This window comes from Bacillus rossius, chromosome 2, assembly GCF_032445375.1.
Source record: "Bacillus rossius redtenbacheri isolate Brsri chromosome 2, Brsri_v3, whole genome shotgun sequence".
Lineage (NCBI taxonomy): Eukaryota > Metazoa > Arthropoda > Insecta > Phasmatodea > Bacillidae > Bacillus > Bacillus rossius.
This window is the reverse complement of record NC_086331.1, coordinates 714,661-736,165: the sequence shown is the minus strand read 5'-3', so window position 1 is coordinate 736,165 and position 21,505 is coordinate 714,661. Positions and strand designations below refer to the sequence as shown.

At 33.9% G+C, this 21,505-nt stretch overlaps 1 protein-coding gene across 2 annotated transcripts in view; it reads left to right on the top strand.

Annotated features, from left to right (window-relative positions):
* The window catches only part of LOC134529008 (serine/threonine-protein kinase SIK3-like), a 129,872-nt gene that overhangs the window by 40,387 nt on the left and 67,980 nt on the right, over window positions 1–21,505 (top strand). For both annotated transcript variants that reach the window (XM_063362676.1, XM_063362675.1), the window contains exons 6-10: window positions 6–129; window positions 5,926–6,017; window positions 8,122–8,250; window positions 11,737–11,887; window positions 20,428–20,549. In XM_063362676.1, coding sequence (XP_063218746.1) covers window positions 6–129; window positions 5,926–6,017; window positions 8,122–8,250; window positions 11,737–11,887; window positions 20,428–20,549 — 618 coding nt within the window. The remainder of the gene's footprint in view (window positions 1–5; window positions 130–5,925; window positions 6,018–8,121; window positions 8,251–11,736; window positions 11,888–20,427; window positions 20,550–21,505) is intronic.

Here is a 21,505-nt window from a genome sequence, read left to right as displayed (position 1 = left end):
TTCAGAGCATGGGAGTTGTGCTCTACGTGCTGGTGTGTGGAGCCTTACCATTCGATGGTGCCACCTTACAGACACTGCGCACAAGGGTCCTTGCTGGAAAGTTTCGTATCCCGTATTTTATGTCAGCAGGTGAGGCGTGCAATTTAACATTTTACATGTAAATCTGTCATACAAAGTGATAATATTTGGAGATTTCTAATTGTAGCTCAGTTAAATTTTGACATAAAAGTTGGTGAATTATTATTTTTATTTTAACAATTTCTATTAATTTAAAAGAGTTCATTATACAACAAACAATACAAAAATTTCCTGAGTACTTGTTTCACCCAAATAATGCAATTTTAACTTGATATAAAATTAAATAAATTTCTGTACAATTTATTCAGAAAAGTAAAATTATTTGGCAAGTACAGATTCATTTGGTTAAGTATTTACTGTATCGGTATAACTAATGTAAACAAGTATAAGTTTATAAAATGGATCATCAAACAGTGAATTCAGTTAATCATTTATTTTAATACACACAATTTAAAAATTATTAGTTTAAACTTCTAAAGTAACTTCATTTTGAATTTTTAGTGTTAAGAATAATATTTTTTGAGTAAAGTTTTTTTTTAAATATCACTCTGATTTGAGATCTTATTGGCATTTTCAGTGTGTAAACTAGTACATATGTATTAACTGACTTGTTACTTGGTATATGAACTCACATTATGGTGTCATTTTGATTTTATCACAAGTCATCACAACATGTTATCACTAGACACATGCATTTGTGTTTTTGTTTTATGGCACAAAGTGGTTTTATTTTTAGCTGAAAGTGGTGTTATTTTTCAGCTGAAATTGGGATTATTTTCTCTATATATTGTGCGCATTTGCATCAATTTGTGCTGACATATTTACATGTTTTCAAAATACCAATATAATTACTTAATCTTTACAGTACTACAGCTCATTGCTAATAGCAGCAGTACAAAGTTATGCAATACTTAGAAAAATTGTATCTATATATACTGTTACGATTTCCCTGCGGGTTCGTAAAGGATAGCCCAATTAATAGATTTTATTTCACACACACAGTTTTATTTATTATCACTACTTGTCACTTACAAATAATCTTCTAAATAATTAATTACACTTAAATAAATGTCAATTCCCTGGTCACTCGTTCCGCACACCTCGCTGGGCCGCACCTCTGGCGAAACTCACGCCGCAGCACCCCTCGTGGGTCTCCGCCACGGGACTCCGTCACCACACTCCGACGCCGCCGTCACACCCTTCGCCGAGATCCCACTCGACGACTCACTCGCAACTTCACTCGGGACTCCGCCGCGCCCGCGACTCTATCGCCCGGAAACTCCCGACTCCACTGATCTCACTCACTCCCTGCCCTGGAACCTTCGTCCAAGGACTTCGCCCGGAAACTCCCGACTCCACTGATCTCGCTTACTCCCTGCCCTGGAACCTTCGTCCAAGGACTTCGCCACTCTGCCGCACCCGCGGCACTATCGCCCGGATCTCCGCCGCGGGAGAACTCCCCACTCCGACTCTGACTCAGACTCACTCGAAGGTTGGCCCAACCTTCTTTTATAGCCCTTGGGTTCCCGTCCAGAACAATCGGGCATGTCTCCGAGATATCGCGCGACCTTCGCCGTCGAAATGTCCAGAAACGCGTCGTGAGTCCTCGAAGGACGCGGCGGCTGCACAAAGAACGCCGATAAACGCAACAAGCATCGGGTTCCCACAAAACGCGCCGATAAACAGGCCTGAGTCCTTTTATTCCGCAGTGCGGCCTCCCTTAAGTAACTCGATCTGAGGCAGGTGCGCGCAGCGACGGTCAGGATGTCGCGAGATAGTATGGCACGAGATACCAGGGAGAGGATGCGGGTGGAAGGGGGCGCAGACAGGCCGAACGAGCGCGGCGACGCCAAGCACTGCAGCCAAGCGCGATCGTAACAATACTATAATACACTAAATATGGTATAACTGTACATTTTGCTATAGAATGAAAAATATTTATGTTTTGAAGGTTTTAGTTGGTAGAAGGCGAATGTAACTGTGGGAGAATGAACCAAATACTGAAATAATTTTTTATGGATTTTAGAATGTAATTCTGTCAAAAAATTATTTTTTTCTTGTTACTAGAGGCTTGGTGTATAATTAAAACCTATATCCATTGTATTTCAGGGAACCAGCATATAATTAAGATGTGTGCATGCAAACATGTGCAGCCTTTATTTTAGGGTAGAACTAACCTTAAAATATTGGCCGGTTCAAAAATAAAAATACATAACCTATACAGTTGGCAGCATCATCAAACATCTTAGAATATAAAAAAAAAACACTGCTTAGTAAATCACTCATTTTTCCTAATGATTTCTTTTCCATTTTTTAAGACCTGTTCATCAATGACAATCGGAGACTGATCTCACAGAACAGAGTTTCTGCGATAGCATGATGCAGACAGAGACGGACCCGTTTGGATTAGCTCGGCAATGCTGAGCCTTTTGTTTACATTACTCCATGCGACCAATAGAAGCCAAGTACTTGGCTGCGGTGTTAGCCATAGTTTTTTTTGTCCTAGATATGTTAGAAAAAAATTTAAGTACAAGAATATGTAGTGTTATGGCATTTATTTATATTGTATATATTAATTCTGCCCATGCTGTAATCAAGAAGCATAATAATTTTTAATTAAATTAATGTTTTGTATCCTTGAAATGCAATCTCATTGGTTTCCATTTGTTACATGTCTGTGCATTGTGGAAACAGTAGACTCGATAATGAAATGTTCAGGAAGATTTGTCTTTATTTACATGATCCGTCTCAGTTACGTGATCCGTCTCTGTTTACGTGATCCATCTCTGTTTATGTGATCTGTCTCCGTTTTCATGCCATTGTAGAACAACCTAATGATTTCTTGTTCGTCCTGCCTGAGATCTCACTTTTTTTTAATGGCTGAGCCATGATCACAGGCTTAATGAACGCCAGTAGGTAGAATGTCATAATAATAGTGCCGGTTGCTTTCTTTTATATACGCCAATATGTACTGTAATTGCAATTAATTTTAAATGTAACAAAAATTTAACCACTTAAACAAACATCAAACATGAAACGAGAATAAATATCCATAGAACCACAGATATAGAAGAAGCACTTCTTTGTCAAATGTTTGCTGGTCATAAACAAAATACCACATAGAGAACTCAAAATATTGAACAAACTATCAATTGTGTAGCTCCCAGCGTCTGGCTGCGTATTCACGTAGTTCAGTTTTGACGTATATTATTTTTGGTGATGTTGCCGTGTTTTTAAACATTAAATGTAACAGATGGATAAAAACCAAACAATAGTTTAAAAAATAATGTATGCAGACATTTTTAAAAGTTTTCTTGCAATTTTGAACCCAAATTATAATTAAATTAATTTTTTGATTGTTTCTGTTTTGCCATATTCTGAGTTTGGAGTGAATTCTTACTATTTAATAAAAAGTGAAAAACTCACGTTTTGTCCCAAAAAATGTTGGCATTCACATAAAGATTTGCATTATCGCAAATGCCATTAATGCAGGTCTCTATTTATTACTGTCTAAATAATATAAATAATTGTGTTATAAGTTTGAGTTTGTTGATTGTTTATTTGCTTTAGGTAATGAGATGTATGTTTGATGTAGAAATTATTTAAAAAAAAAAGGCTATAGTTGATAAAGTTTAAGAAGAAAATGGAATTGCTGTTTATTAGTAAAATGTTATTGTACAAAATACTAAGCAAGAAGTTATAATAAAATGTGCATACTGACAAAATTTGGGTTGCGATTTAGCATAACATAGGACAACTGTTAAGACTGTGTTGTACTGTATGATAAAATGAAATGTTTTTAAATCTAAGTTCATTGTTAGCATATCATATATCCTGGTTAAATTATATGCTGAAGGTGCTCATATAAAACTGATCAACATCAAAATTACCAAAATATATATCTAAAAATAGACTTAAAATGAGACATTACTAGAAAAGACCACATTGTATTATTGTTTTTACAGAAAATGAGACATTGTTTATAAATTGAACATTAATAGTTTCATTATGTTCAAAATAGGCCAATAAACTAACTGTAACACCTCACATAGGCTGCTAACATTGCCTTCATGGAATGCAGTTAGTCCTATTTGACCTTTGCGAAAAAAAGGGGGGGGGGGGGGGGGACCAGACATTTTACATTATCTATAGTGCAGATAGTTAAGTAGCTAATGTGGCAAAACTATAATAACTACATAGCTGTGCATAGCTTGAACATGTTTTGATTTCAAATTACAGCTGTGTGAAAACTATTTGGCATGCCTCGTGGTTTGCAACATTATGCTAAAAACTGCAAAAAAATTTTTGAGAAAATTCAGTCCACTTTTACGTGCGCTCTTTTTTGTAACCTTTAAAATGTCTATGCAATCCTAGATCTCAGCTCATGTGCTGCATAGGGTGTCTTGGATTGGGCATGCTGTCTATATTACATTCAACCCCATAAAAAAATCCAAAGGAGTTGTGTCTGGAGATTGTGGCTGCCACTCTGTTGATCCATCGCTGTGGGAAGGATCTGCCCAGGATGTTGTAACTTCAGTGCTGTGGTACACCAGTGGCTTTAGGGACAGAATCGTTCAAGCAGTTTAGGTAAAGGATTTTCAGTAACCTTTTCTCATTGAAGAAAAGCAGTGTAATAATTCTGTCTTTTCTGGCTTGATCTGACAAGTTTCCTGACAGAAGGTTTTTGGAAGGCCAGATGCAAAAGTTGTGTCTATTAAATTTCCTCAATGTTTGGAAAACTGCTGTGTCCCTATAGGCCGTAGGAAGCAATCTGGTCCATCACCTTGAGGGCAAGCAGTTTGTCTTGGGGCTGAAGCACCTTCTTAATTTGCACACTGTTGAGTGTCGGGTGTTAGAAAGTTCTCGCAATGCCCTGTGGACTGACGTTGACAGACTTCTTACGAAGGCTTCTCTGATCTCTCCTTTTTCATCAGAATGTACTTTTTTTTATGAGGATTAGGCTGTTGGTTAACACTCCCAGTAACTAAAAACTTGTCATACCAAGCCTTAATTGCCTTTATGTCTGGTGGATCCCATTGAAATAAACATCTGGTATGTCTTTGGACTGAAATTGCTGATTTGGTTTCCACATACCACACCACACTCTTTGCTCTCTCTTGTGCAGTCCACATTGTGGCTAATTACTCAAAATCTGATACTATATTGCTCACTTATAACAAGTAGTAAAATTCTACATAAAACTCATTGAGTTGCTTAATGTAATTTCATAAACTAAGATGTTCTCTGTAAAATGGTTTTCTTACAATTATATTTTTAAATGAGGAGGGTTTTATGTTGACATCTTTTATTACTATGAACAAAATAGGGAGCAAGGGACATTTCACATAAAGTTGGTCAAGTTTTTAGCAGGGTGGGAGTGCTAGTACACTTGAGACTTTATCTAACCTCTGTATTAGCATTTCCATGGCATCCTACCCTAATAATAAATAAATAACCAGGTGAGATAAGATACATAGCTAACAAAAATGTAGTTGTTATGCAGTGTGTGTACTATGTGTCACTACCACTTGTATGCAGCTGCAAAGTATTTTGGGTGCTGGCAGACCTGGTACTCTTTTCAGGATGTGCCAGTTACATTTTGCATAACTGTGAATTTAAGTATTTGCAGTTTTTAATTTTATCAAGCATACATTACGTGAATATGAGTTTCTGCTTAAAAGTGGTATAGCATCAATATGCCTATATTTTTTTTAGATATTCTGGTAGTTAATATATTTTAAATATGATTAGATATTAAATTTTGTTTGCTGTGAAAATTTGCAGTTTCTTTTATTGTTTTCCCGTTTTTAGTATCTTAAGTGTCACAGAACTGTTTTGTGATTTCAGATTGTGAACATTTAATTCGAAATATGTTAGTTGTAGAGCCTGAGAAAAGACTGGGAATAAAACAAATATTGCACCATCGTTGGATGACTCAGGTAATCTAGCATTTTTGTTTTACAACACTGTGCATTAAGTAGATAGTATAAACAGAAATAATTGATCCTTGTTAAAACTGACATTTAAAACAATTCCATCTTGTAACTTTATATGATTTAACATGAACTTTGGCTTATCTTGGTACACACATCAAGTTTCAACTCTTATTAAGAGAGAATTGTAATGTTTAAAATTTGATGCTACTTGAGTTTGAATCTTTTAGTTTTATGAACATGAAAGAGACCTGTCATAATAGGAAGCAGGTTAATTCCTTTTAAATATCTCATATTATTTTGTTCATTCCTTTGAATACTAAAATTTCATTCAACAAAGGTTCAAATATATTTTACTAAAATAGGGTGAGGAGTACAAATTCTCTGTGAATATTTTTGTGAAGTGTTGGGTTAATTCTGATTCTGAAATTAGAAGATTTCATGGATACCAGTGGTATTGAAAGATTCAGAATCCAATGTTTGGAATTTCGTTGGAAAAATTGTAGAGGAAAAATTGTGTAATTTATAGAGTATCGTTCTATTAGGATTCTCATCCTGTTGATTGGGTGTTCTGTTTTTTTTTTGCAATTAACTGGAGTTTACAAATCATTATAGTCTGGCCGAAAGTAAAAAAAAAAAAGTGGCTTTCAAGGGATTTTGAAATCAAGAGAGAAAAGTTGATAGAAAACAAGACAAGGGAAGGAAACCTGCAGAAAATTCAATGAAAATAAGTACATTAAGAAAGTAATCAATTTGAACACTTAATTTTAATAACCGAGGTAACAGAGTTAAATACACAATGTGCCACCCCACCAAGGTAATCGGGTTCAGTTCCATATGGGGTCAAATCTTAATTGTTTACAAATTGTTAACTTAGTGGATGTTGGAGTGAGTTGTTGGGGTTTCTTGAGTACTCCCATTTCCCCCATCCATTCATTCTGTCAGTGTTCCTTTCTCATGTCTTCAACATCATGTTCTGTGTTTAAATCAGTATCGAGACAGCAAGCCACCTTTAGTATATTTGCTTTGTTATATTATTCGGGTGGTTTGGAAATTGCTGGGCATTAATTTAATGGGTGGCAAATAATGCCAAAACAAACAATTTTTGTTAAGGAACGAATGTCCAGAAATGCAACCTTGCGAACAGTGTCGCACAAATTTTAATGTCATGTGAATTAGACATCACTCCACTGGCTGGACACACTAATATTTCAATTCCTATGTTTGCTTTATTATATGTACAATGCTACCTGATACAATAAATGTGCTCATTGCATGTATTAGTGCTGTTCGGTTTCAATCCAGTGAGTAATGATAATGAATATCAATATTCAACTATGTTCTCGCACAATGTACAGTCATCAAATTCACTTGATGACAGTTACTACTGCCATACACAATACTCATGATGTGACTTCATTATAGAACATCTGTAAAATACCATTTTCACATTGTGCAGCTAAGTATTTGTGTATATAAATAAACTGTATTGTTAACTTTGCCAGTGATATTGGCGGCAGCGTAAATAAACTGTTATCAATAAACACCTATTGTATTTTATGGGAAACTATTCTGAACTGCTGTGCAAATTGCACTTATGTATTAAATGGCAAATTTAATACATAAGGCAAGACCTGACTAAATTAGTGCATTTAGGAGTCTACTGTACACACACATCCATCCATATTAAATAAATTCTCCTTTATGTATGATGAAACCATTTTAATTTTTCAGAGTATAGGGAAAAAAAGTTTTGAGTTTTGTTTAGTATGGTTTTATGTTGCGAGGTTATCCACTGAGGCTTACGGCGAATCAGTGTTTCTAAACTTGAGTTACGCCGAGGTGTTCGGCTCTTAACCATGACCTTCACCTCATGATCATGATGTGTTTGTGATTACTGTGACTGAAGACCCAAGTGTTGAGCTGTAGGAAAGTTTTTGAAAGAATTTAAATTTTATTGGTATTGCATTGAACCTTAAAAATAGCTGTGTATTGTACAGAAAAGTTAAATATTAGGAATATTTTAGAACTTGAAGTATTTTGTATGCTTATAATTTTCCTGTTTGGTGCATTTTTTACTAAGAAATGATCAGCATGTTATTTGTTGTAGGATGATGATGCTGAAATGTTTGAGTCACCACTTCAGTGTAAGGAACCGGATAAATGTCCACCACTTAATGAGGTTGTGGTGGAACACATGCTGCAACTTCCCGGACTCACTGCAGAAATAATTCAGCAGGTTGGTTTTAGCATTTCTGTTTACTTTCCAGTTGAAAAATTAATAATTTTTATTTTTGTTAATATTATGTTGTCTTGTGTGAGGGTGAAAGAATTTTAATTTATTTACAGTATAATTTTTTTTTTAAATCCAAGGTTATAATTTCAGTGGAGCTGGGTGGGATAGGAAAACTTTGGTTTGGGCAAATTTCACGCAGGAAAACAAATTTTTTCCGGAAATGGGACAAAATTTGGAATCCATATTCAAAAAATTTCACTAATTTTACAAATAGGCCCTAATACAGTAGTTGCATGGATATGGACAGGAAATATTGGAAAACCACGAAACATCATAAAATACATTAAATTTTACGATAGCCATGAAAGTTTTTGACAACAGCCTCTTTTGCAAAGTAGTGACAAAATCTATGTACTCAAGGGGAGAAATTGTCTGTCTGTAGAGGCATAGAACATCACATTTGGTACTACATAGATTCCTTAGGGGTGCAATCCATTTTTTGCATCTCAAAGGAATTTTGTTTTCAAAATTAGATTTGTTTTTTTATTTAAATTTATAGTGTTTTTCGCCCTTCAGTTTTCTTTGCGAGTATTTAAGTAATTAAACAACTGTCATATTTTTTGCTGGCCCATTATCCCCATTTTTGTTCCAATTAAAAAGTTTTATTTCCATCATTATTCGTTTTAACATTTTATTCCTTTCTTTGCTACAGTCATGTATTTACATTTTAGTATGTTCTGTGTGCTATTTTTTTTCCTTCTTAATTATAAAAGAGTCTTAAAGAATCCACGAAAAACAAATTTGAAAAAAAAAATTATTTTTTTCTTAAAATCTAGAAACCTTTAAATACAAGATGGCGCCTGTTTTGTATTTTATCTCACAATTCTTAATGCAAAAAATTTTGGTTTAGTAAGTTTTTTATTTTTCCTATTCAGGGCACAGATGTAGACCTATGAGTACGCACAAAGGTGGACTAATGTAGTATGGAGTTGGTGGACATATGAACTCACGAGGAGGGCAGTGATTGGGCGTGGCTTCTCTCATTCGCAATGCTCAGTTGGGACAAGATGTAGGAGGTGTGGCCAGGCTTGTAGTCTTTAATTGAGGCAAATAAATTTATTTCTCCTTTAGATTAACACGCAATTGTTTTTCCTTGGAGGGAGGAATATGTATATGTATGTGTGTTGCTGTGAAAGAAGCGTGATGTGCGTGAGCAATGTGCATATCTCACTGCCTCTCCTGCCAAGCGTCAGATGTTTGCCTTGCTCTGCACTCGAGTTGCACCAAGGCTTTCGCACAATAGCTGGACAGACACTAGCATTTAGTAAACTAGGCTTTACATTCCAATCCTGGCTCATGTATGATTAGTTTGACAGTTTTGTGTTTCGATTAGTTAATATGTGAGTTACCTTTTCCTCAGTTCGATATACAATGGCACATAAATACACCATAATAAAAGGATTCCTCTTTACAACCAAGCATATTATTGTCAGCATTCATTAGGAGCTGTTGTTAAATGTCATAGCTCTGAAATGTCACTCCAGAACTTAACATACTTTATACTAGTGTCTATATTTAAGGACAAGTTTGTTAATAATAAGCTGGAAAGATATTTTATGAGTAGACAAAGTATGATTATAAGTTATGAAATTAGCTGTATTTAGCTAGAATTTTTTTTTCATACATTATCTTAAAACAGATAAGGCTATTATTATGTTTGTTACATCAGAACTGGTCCAACCATATATTTATCCAATTGCTACTACTCTCACTAATTGAGTTTAAACTACTTTTTACAAGTTCAAGGTAAGTCTTCCTTAAATAAATAACGCACTGTTCACCTTACATGGAAATAGTGGTCGGACGTTGGTAGTATCACGCAACAAACAATTTCCGTTTTAAATTAATGACAATTGTTAATTTCAGAAAAATTTCGTAATTTCCGTGAATCATGTGATCAAATTGCAGCCTACATTCAAAAAATGTAATCACCTAGATCTCGTAAGGCCAATAAGTTCTATGTTGGTCAAAATATCACTGAAAAATTCTCGTCAAATCGTGCAGGAAATCTGGCATTGCCCAACCGTGTCCTCGAGTGACTTAGACGGGACTTTCAACCCTAGCAAGGCAAATTTACCAATAATTAGGAAAACTATGGCAGTTTTTTAGAATCAACCAAAACTGCTACTCAAAGCTTAGTAGGATATATCATCATTGCAGTGCTCACTCTTGAAATTCTCAATTTTCTTTGGAATACATGTAGAAAACTTTACAGAAAATTAAGGGACAAATGCCTGAATACAAAAAACCTTGGCCAATAGTCACGCCTTTGCAGAACTGATGGTTGTGTGACGGAGGAAGAACAGGGACGTAACAGGCCGAATAACAAACATGCAAAAATATCCATCATTGTTTCGTTCGACACCTGACTGATTCATCGAGCTAACCAGTTGGCCAGATTCGGTTTGCAGGTGTGCAACAAAATTAACTGTTTACATACAGTCGCTGTCATCATGTAGTTTAACCAACATTAAGAAATTTTTCGTTCACATTAATTTTGTGCATAGTTTACAATTTGTGTCATTGCATCAATACATGAAAAAATTAGTATCTCAGGATGTTGCGTACTTGGTTTGCAAGAATGTCCTGAAGTAGAGTGTATTATTTGTACAAATACAAACTTATAAAATAATCTTCAATGAGCAAATCACACAAAAAATTAGGATGTGTTTCAGTTGGCAGTGCATTGATACATGCTTTCATGCTGCATAGTGAGCAGTTACATGGCAACTGAATGTTCTTGCACAATCATTGCATCCTGATGCTGCAGTCACTATTTGCCCCACCAGTATGTACAGTTACATGACTATTGTTAGTCACGCTCATCTCCTGGGGGAACTGTGACATTACAACCAGTGTTTAATCCTTCACGTTTTAAAACTGTATTTACTTTTGTGTGATTTTTTGTGGTTTTTTGTGGTTTTTTGTGGTTTTTTGTATCAAGTTGTTTCTGAAATTGTGAACAAGTATATCACAATCAGTGTCAACTGTTCTTTTTAAGAAACTGCACTGTTTAAGTCTACAAAAATATTCCATAAAATTATACTTGTAAAAATATGCAGTCTGAAGTGAGAATGGGATTTAATTTCATTGTTCTTAAGCATTATAGTTTGTCTAACATATTGTGGCAACTTTTTTTTAATGTTTTGATAATATTAGCAGTGTTGACATGGAGCTTAATTTTTGGTAGTTCTTTTAATGATTGTGTTTCTTTTATGAAAAGTTTTCAGTGTTCTTTACAAAGATATTTTAGACATCCTTTTTTTAAACTAAGTATTTTCTGCATAACAGTGGTTGTGGTAAAATTAAAAACAAAATTGTTTGGTAAACATAAAAAAAAAAGTTGATTGGTAAGTGAAAGATAAATGTTTGGAAAAATGAAAAAAAAAAAAAAAAGTTTTGGATAAAGTCTTAAATGTTTGTTTTCAGTCTGTGCAGTCACGTACCTTTGACCACATCAGTGCCATTTACCACTTGCTCGTTGACAAATTGAAAAATAAGGAAAAACAATTGGCTATGTGCTCCGATTCTAGTGCAATCCAAAGTGCTACAAGTCAGCGAAAATCCAGTATTACAACAGGTATGGTTCCTCTTTCAAATGTCTTCCACATTCCAGTCAGAAATGCAATCTACCAATCATTTTATTTTTTATTTCAATAGTAAAAATGGCAAAAAAATTTCATGCTATGAAACAAATGTGGGAAGATGAAATCTATGGCCATCATGTTATCATGCAGAAACTACCTTATAGTTGGGTAAAAATTTGCTTAAAATATATTTCTCACTTAGATTGATGAAAACCACATACTTTGAGTTAGCGGCAGAAAAAGTTTAACTTTTATATGTTAAAAATGGCAGCAGAGATTATTTTCAGATTCCATCAACAACTAGAATTCACAATCATAGTTTGGCTGATATCTTTGTTACATTAAAACAAGATTTTCAAATGTTCATGATGCAAGTTTTGTGTAGCATACTTATTCAGAGTTGGTAGCTAGATTTTTCTGAAATTATTATACTTTTTGCATTGAGGTAATGAGTTGTGACTATATACACACTGTTAAGCCAAAATGTTGTGCTATATTTAGCTGTGCTGTTTAAAGTTTGATAGATAAATTATGAGGCGTAGTTAGTTACAAGCATGCTCACAATACAAGGAATCCTTGCTTGTTGAAGTTTAGAAGTGTGTCTATTTTAGGTGCATTGAGAGTGAAATTTTAATATGCTAGGCTCTCATCAAAAACGAAAGTTGAACTTGATGAAGTCTACAATGCGCGCATACCTACGAGCCAAAGTCGTCAAGATAGCCAATCGCATGTGGCAGTATTAACCTGTATGTATTAGCTTACGTGAACATTGAAGGATGTAACAAGCGTATCAGTGTGTCAAATAAATCCAAATAGTAGCAAAAATTCACTGGAATACAGTTTTTATCATTAAAAGTCATAAAAAATAATCACAACTTAAAAAATTCATCAGAAACCTGGTATATATCCTTGTCACTCTAATTTTTAAATGCTCTAATGATGTGTGTATGTAGTTCAGTAGTACCAATAGCCATAACATGTTAAGCATTGTTGAGCCTGGTCAGTACTAGATGGGTGACTACTTGGAAACACAATGTAATGTGCCATTGCCACTTCACTTTTTTATTTTAAAATGAACATTGAAGACAGGCAACCGTATATAAATATATGAAACATAATGCTGTTTTATTGTTATTCAGTGGCAAAGTGGGTGATTTATAATTACAATGTCACAAGTTTTGGTTTAGATTCAAGGAATCTAATCCTGCCGCTGGAAAAAACCTTTTACTTTATATAAACAAATTTTTCTTTATGCGTGAATGTATTATCATTGGTATTTAGGCCTGTGCAAATATTTAAATTTGAATACAAATTAATAAACTATTCATATTTGATTCTACATTGAATACTAACACTTCAAAATAACGAATATTTGTTTGTTACGACTATTTGACATAGCATACCCCATAAGTTTGTCATATACCAACATTCACTGTTGAGGTTAAGTCATGCCTGATAGAAATACCCTTTTTTGGTGTTTAAATGGGACTTCATAATCAAAAACATGAACAATAAACGATGTTTTAAACATGCAATAAGTATTCATTTTGTTTCACTACTGTATTGCTAAACAGTAATGAAAAAAGGGCATGGACGATTCAAACGTCAACAACCATGGACTACAACATCACAAAACACGAACATGTCATTGTGGTGGCCATTAAAAAAAGTAAACGTCATAGTTTTAACGGCGTATAAATCTATAGTTACAATTGATCTAACACCAATGACACAGTAGCAGCTTCCTTGCTGTATGTATCTATAACAACAAATGTTGCGACTCAAAAACCTATACAAAAAAAAGTATTTTTTTTTTTAAAGATTCCAAATGAAATTAACAGAAATTGTGTTTATAATATTGCTGAACCAAAAAAAAAAATTACTTCACTGTGTAAACAATGAAAACTTGTGAATAACTAGGGTTTATATATATATATATATATATATATATATATATATATATATATATATATATATATATATATATATATATATTCACATTTTTTGTGAAATGGATTACATTGGATTTCACAGTATTTTGCCATTTGGGAAAATTTTTTGGTTTGACATTTATTGTAGCAGGTTCTGGGAAATAAGGTGAATAGGAATGGAAATGAAAGGTAGGTTGGTTAGGTTAGGTTATGTTAAGATAGGTTAGCAGCATAATTAAAAACAATGTTTTGTTACATAATTAAAATATTTTAACAAACATTTTCCATATAATTATTATACCTGACTTAATCTAACCAACTTTTCACTTTATCTTATTTGTTTAATTTTTCATAAGTTGTTACTTATTTGGAAAAAAAAATTTTAGTTGGATCCTATCATTCTTACAATTCAAAGTCAATATTTGTATTTGCAAATTATTTGGTATTTGTATTCATATTCAATTCAAACTAAAATACTGATATTTGCAGAGGCCTAATGATGCTCATTTAAATAATTGCTCTAATAACTTTTAATAATAGTTCAACTGTTGTTTTCATTATTTCATACTAGATAGGCATACAACCTTTATATTTTAGTTATAATAAAAATAAATATGGAAGCAATCAAAATTATGGATTAGGTGTATGTGCGTATATGTATGTAGTATGTGTGTACATATAAAATAAAGAGTTTCAGTTTGTATTGTTTCTATTCAAGTCTACAGTTTCATTCAAGCATCATTAAATTCTTCACATTTTACTTTCAAAACAAGAGGAATGCCAATTGTCTACATAAGATTTGAAGAAATATCACATATCTCACCCCATCCTTTCTAAAGAAAATTTTGCTACTTCTTAATGAAATTTTCCACGCTTGATGTTCAAAATAAAAGAAAATTACGTTCTACATCTCGCATTGAATAAAAGACCCTATCACTCATCCACCAGTTGTTTACATCATGCAATTAACAAAAATATTTTTTTTTTGTGTTTCAAAAAATGTACATCTTTTTATACTGGGTAAATTGTGTAATTGTTTTTTTTTTTTAAAGTATTTTAAGTAATTGCAACTTTTAATTTTGAAAATTTGTTAGCGATTAAAATAAAAAATAAGTATTATAACTTAGAGTGCACGTAAATAAGTCCATGTAATTTTTTTAGTAATAAGTAGGGCTGGGCCTATCACTAAATTTGCCGATCATTCCGATACCGATCATTTGCGCCGATGACCGTGCCGATCATTACCGATCACTGATCAGACAAATAAAGAATTATATAGCTTGTTTGATGTTAATAATAAAAATCTAAAAAAATTTTTAATGAAAAAGTTACCTTATGATAACTTACCATTTATTTAACACTTCTGACAGAAGACAATTTGTTCATTGGTTTTTAAAAATGAACAATAATATAATGTAAGCTAAGTATTTCCTATTTCTACTATTTCTAGACCTTCCCACCTGCAAAATAATGGTTTGGCATGTTTTAAAATTCCCATATGCAAATTAATACAGTAGAACCCTTGTCATACACTTTTCAATGGAGGGCACAAAAATGGTGTATTATGCGGGAAAGTGTATGAAAAGGGAATGGCGATAATACATTTTTTTTCAATCTAGCATACCAGCACAGTATCAGATTAAACATAAATACATGTGTGTAATTTAATTAATTGCATTATATTAATGAAAGGTATGAATTAATCATTTCATTATATGTACATACAATAAAACGACCAGAAATGTAAAATACAGTACATAATCAAGTAAAACTGAAATGAGAAACATTGGCCTACAAATTGTTATGAAGTCCTTTCTTGGGGGGGGGGGGGGGGGTCAGGGGGAGGTGAAAAAGTCACCAAGCCTAAATTAGAAATAAAGAAAAAAAATATCAGAAATGATTGTTTGTTTTTACAATCAACTTTATGCAACAGAACAATTTTCAATAAAATTTTAACTTTAGAAACTTATAATACAAAACAATCCGATTGTAAGGAAACAATAACAAACAGGTATATTAGTTCAAAGATTAATGAATGCACAAAATATGATATCCATGCCTTGGTAAAGAGCGTGCACCGTTTTCATAATCATTGCTAGTTTGCGCCAGTAGTCTCGCTTCAGTGCTGGCCATAGATGCTACTAGCGAAGTGCACACTCTTCCTGATGCTATCCATATCTATGGCGCAGTAAAGTTATTTTCTTACGTTTGCAAGGTAAACAATGGACGTTTTTCAAAATAAAAGCATTAAAAAAAACATTTGTGAATTTTGGGACTTTTCCGCTTCGTAAAACTGTATGAAACGGGAAATTAAATATTTTATTAGTGTATGTTCCGGGAAAATAAACCATTGTAAATATATTACTTTCGGCGGGACCAAAATTAATCGGCGTATGACACGGGAAAATGTATGAAACAGGAACGTATCATCGAGGTTCTACTGTACTGTAAATTCGTGTTTTTGTTGATACGTGATTGTAGGCCTACCTTATTTAGTTATTTTGTAAGTAAATTTGAAACGTACAACTTTGCATTTTTAAGCTTAATTCAGTATTTATTAATTTTGATTTAGTATGTAATGATCGATGTTTGGTGATCGGTATATAATTTGCAGATCGGTACCGATGCCGATGTGTTAAAATCGGCCGATTATTGTGATCGGTGATCGGCATCGGCCCAGCCCTAGTAATACGTGTTAAGTCTCAGCGTGTCAGCCTCTTGCGTATCGAAAATGAAATGTCTGTTGATGCCTCGCATTATATTACTAGCTTCAAAAATACTTTAATTTGGCTTAATTTTTCATGTTTTAACATATTTATCTGCAAAGAATGAAGACGCTAATTTTTATTTGGGTTATTTTTTCTCATATTAGTCTTATAAAATTCACTTGTAGTAGGCAAAATAGTTTCTTTCCAAGGTGGATACTAACAAATATTTTACAATATATTTTAATTACAGATACATACTTTTTTTAAGTGAAATCTGTTTACAACCAGTAGGGTAAGTTGAGAACGTAACAAAAGCTGCAATACTCAGGAATGGGGTGTTGGATGGCAGATAGAGGGAAAGGGAATACTGAGCGTCTCACTCGTCACTCTCGGGCAAGCGTTAGTGAAGCGACGTTACAGTTCTGCATGTTACGCTGCTGATACACTGTGAGACCCTCGCCTGCTGACCGCCGCTGCTCATGGACACAGCCCGCTTGCAACGTGGCTGGTGTAGTGGTATCACAAGGATGCAACCAGGTGGCACCCGTGTGCCCCACAGTGTGAGCCGCAATCGGCCAAAATGTAGAAATATCCCTGCTAGAAGGGACAATTGGAACAGAAATGTTTTGAGTGATAGCAGAAACAAAAAATTTATAATAAAAAAACACACACTTACACACACACACACACACACACACATACACACACACATTGTTCGTTTCTCAAATATTAAACATGGTAACAAGCAGCTCCTCTGGAGCATAGGTAATTAAACATTGAAAGGTATACAATTATATAGTTCAAAGATTCTTTTAGATGCCAAATGAAATAAACATAGGAAATTTGTTTGAATGAGCCCAATAAGATGGCTAGTGACTAGTGTCCAAACAAATGACACATTAAGTAAACCAGCTACGAGCCAAACAGCATGGCTGTGAAATACAAACTCTCATTATCAGTTAATCGTTACGTTAACGAGCCAAAAGGCATGACCAATAAGACACGTAATAAATATTCAAGCATAAAAAATTTGAATATCAGACAGTACACCCCTATCAATGGATTTAACACACTGCGCAGTGCAAGGGGACAACCGCACATAAATTACACATGCCAGACGTGACTCAAATTATGAATTTAAAGAAAACGCGGGGCTAGCCGCACGAAAGTCACTAAAGAAATTACGAGTTACAAGAATAAAATAAGTGACCGAACAAGCCTGGCTCCGGTCGAGAATGAGTAAGAGCAAATAATAATTATGACTAAGCAAAAAGTCTAAGCATGGGCACACAAAAATGCTTGACTACAATCATAAGCAGGAGCTTCTACAACACCACACAAAAATGACATCTTGCACTTAAGGTTTTTAATAGGTAAGCAAACAATCAACGTGGCATAAATCAAAGATGTCGCAACAATCAAGCGTGCAGTGGTAGGCTATGCTAATCACACCAATGCCCCGGAACTAACAAGCCACGAAAAGCAAACAAGTTGGAGTCAACACATTGTTGTTCCAGAAATATAATGAATTTAAATAAATGCCCCTGATGGCCAGCTAACATTAAAACTAAAGAAACTGGAATGCACGCTTATTTTTACGTTAACGCACGGCCGTCTCGTGCCAACGTCTCACAAACTTGTTATATACATACAGACCACTTGCTCATTCCTCGACCGGACCGACGACAGAAACTGAAACTGAAACTTAGCAGAAGAGGCCCAAGAGCACAAGAACACATCCATTTATACCCTCCCATAGATGGTGTGGCGATGACCTAAGAAAAAAGGGAGGGGGGAAACAATGCACTCAGCTGGAGAGGGGGTAAGGAGGGAGAAAGGAAGGAAGTGAGAAGTTTCACTTCTTTCATATGTGATGGTCATGTACCCATTTTTGTATGAAATTTACTTTAAAAAAAAAATATATAGTAATTTTTTTAGAAATGTGTCATTACAATATTTAATATTTATTTTTATTATTTTTTGCCAATTTCTCATGTTTTCCTCTAAAAATGTTGCTGAGTAGTATAATGGCACTTATTTTAAATCAATGGCCGAGTATGTGAACATTAATTGGGTGTTAGTGGACAAAATGCTGATGAGATCCATAATTTTTTTCCACTTGGGGAAATTAAATTGCTGTACACACTGAAATGAGAGAAAAATTATGTATTACCGTATCCACCCGAATAAGCTGCGCCCTGAAATAAGCCTTACACTTATAATATTTAGCCCATTACCAAAAATATTTTTTGTTTAGGATAAGCTTAGCAAGAAATTTTAAAAACTGTACTTGTTTTACAATTCATGTTTCTATTAAGTATTGATTCTGGATTTGCGTAACCATCCTCAAAATTATAAATCATAAGGTTTTTTTTAATAATAGCATTCTCAGTACCGTTATCAACATCTACCACTTATTTTTTTCACCACTATATTATTGCCACAAGAGTACATACTGTTAAATGTACATATATTTCCATTAAAATTTATTATGTAAGAGGTGTCTCTTAAAGACATCAGCAGTAAATATTATATTTCTGGAATAACTGTTAAATGAAAACAGAAAACAAGTTTACAGTGATACAAGGAAATAAGTCATGAATGTAAAATTGCTACAGATTGCAGCTGTTTTGTTTAGTGCAATGAAGTGCCATTAATATTGTGGCCATGAATGACCAAAATAAATGCTACATTACAAATATTATAATCAAAATAAACCAGGAAACTGCTGAAGAAGTAAACAAACAAATTCTCAACTTTCAATTTTTTATTTTTTTTTATTTTACTCTTCAAGTATATGACTTTCCGCGACAACATTTTTTCTTTCTGTAGCACAATTTACCATTTCCTCAATTGAGGGTTTTTCAGCAACCATAAGACAAACTTTAAAAGTATAATTGCAACATCTTTCTCATGAAAACATGCATTTTCAAACCAAGTGCAAGATGTCTGTTGTTCATATAGCAACAGCAGGTTAACCAACCTTGGAGCTTAACGGAACTTGTGCTGTGCAGCGTTATCATTCAGTGTTTGCCAAGTTTTGAAAAAGCTGTGCATCATGCTTTTTAACACACAATTTATGAAAAATTGTGCACATATTATTCGGGTAAATACGGTATGTAATAATGTGTTCCTTCAAATTTTTGACTGTGCCTCTCCATATTGTGCCCTTATTAATTTTAATTATCACGTGAAAAAAGTGCTACATTCAGACCATTACTTTAAGGGATATGTGAATCATATTATAGACATATGGATGATTAGTTTATAGGCGTGGATTTAAAAAATAATGTACACATGTCAAGAATAAACCTCACATTCACTGGCATCAGCATGGAAACTATAGAGTTCCTTCTCCCCCCTCTCCAAGGTGATCTGGTTTGATTCCCAGCGGAGTCAAATTCTGACTTTTCGCAAGTGGGGTACATGGCGGACATTGTCGTGCACAAGTGGATTTTCTTGAGGTGTTGCGGTTTCCTCCACTCATTCATTCCATCAATTCTCCATTCTCATCTCATCCCACCATCTCTAATGAACTAATGTCAATGTTTTGTTAATTGGAGCCATGATTGAATAAAAGTTATTTTATTTGTAAGGTCATTGGTGGTCATGCTTCGTAATGATACCAAAATGGCTCATAATTTATTAGCATTTGTCCAAGAAGTGAGAAACCCACTATAATTTATATTGGTCTTTTTGTGTACTTTTTAATAAAACTCTAGCCTAGTATTATCTCTAAACTGAATACTACATTCATGATACCCATTAATTTTATTCCAACCCCTTATTGTGTGTCTTTGTAATGAAAAAACTATCATTTTTAGTGAAAATGTTTGTAGTGGTTAGTAGAAAGTTGGAAGACTTACAATCCATCAATCCATTTGTTTATTGTAGGTGTTGTTGACCGAAGCACTGTCTGTGAAAGTGAAGCAGAACCAAGTGACTTACTGCTAGTTTCGGTACCCGGCATCCCAATGTGGAATGCACAGTTTGGCGATTCTCAGTTTCTAGACAAGGTACTACCCATTTGTATAGAGTAATTTCTTTGTTAGTATGTATGATACATTTTATTCTATGTCTTCAGTAGATAGTTTGTACCAAATAGTAAAATTTAGATTTTAATATGATTTTAACCATCTTTTACCATGCAGACTGTCAATTTGAATCAGCATTTTTGAAAGTTTGAAAAAATGCAATAAGTTCACTTTCTGTGTGCCTTTGTCTTTGACAGGTGAATGCAGACCTCAGCTGGTTATCAGTTAACTTATGAGATCCACTGTGTTGATAGGATTTTCAAGCACATATTGTCATTGCAATAGAGCCAAGAAGAGTTGTATTATTGCAGATTTTTTAAGGATTACTTTATAGTACTCATTTTTAAATATCCATATTTGGGTAATTTTAAAAATGTAAAAAATATTATTCATGTTTATGTCAATTTATAAAAACTGAACACTTACAACCCTGTGGTGATGTGCTTAATAAATTATTTTCCTGAATTTGCCAATAAAATTCCTTTTTAATTTCAATAATAAAAGGCTAGCAGCAAGTGAATTTGAGGACTCCCCTTAGCTCGTAAAAATGTATTAATAATTTTTTGAACAAGAAAATATAAAAAAAGTTTTGTACTCTTCAAAATATTAGTTACCATCTCGATATGCATTATTCAGTACTTGAAACATGAGTGAAACTTATTGGGCAAGAAAAGAGGCTATGTATGTTGTCTAACTTCGAACATAACTCACCGTTTATGAGCGCTGAAGCAAAGCGGTTCAGAGGCCACTATAGTCTTAGAAGTCCCATTGCACACACCCTTGTGTGCATGAATATTAAATTTAGGGGTGTACGAGTAGCATATTTTAATGTTTAGTCGAGTAGTGCAAAAACTTGAGTATTGTCGAGTTCGAGTAGTCAACTTTTTTTATTTTGCATTTTCCTTTTAAGCTCAACACTAACAGAAAATAGTGGCACA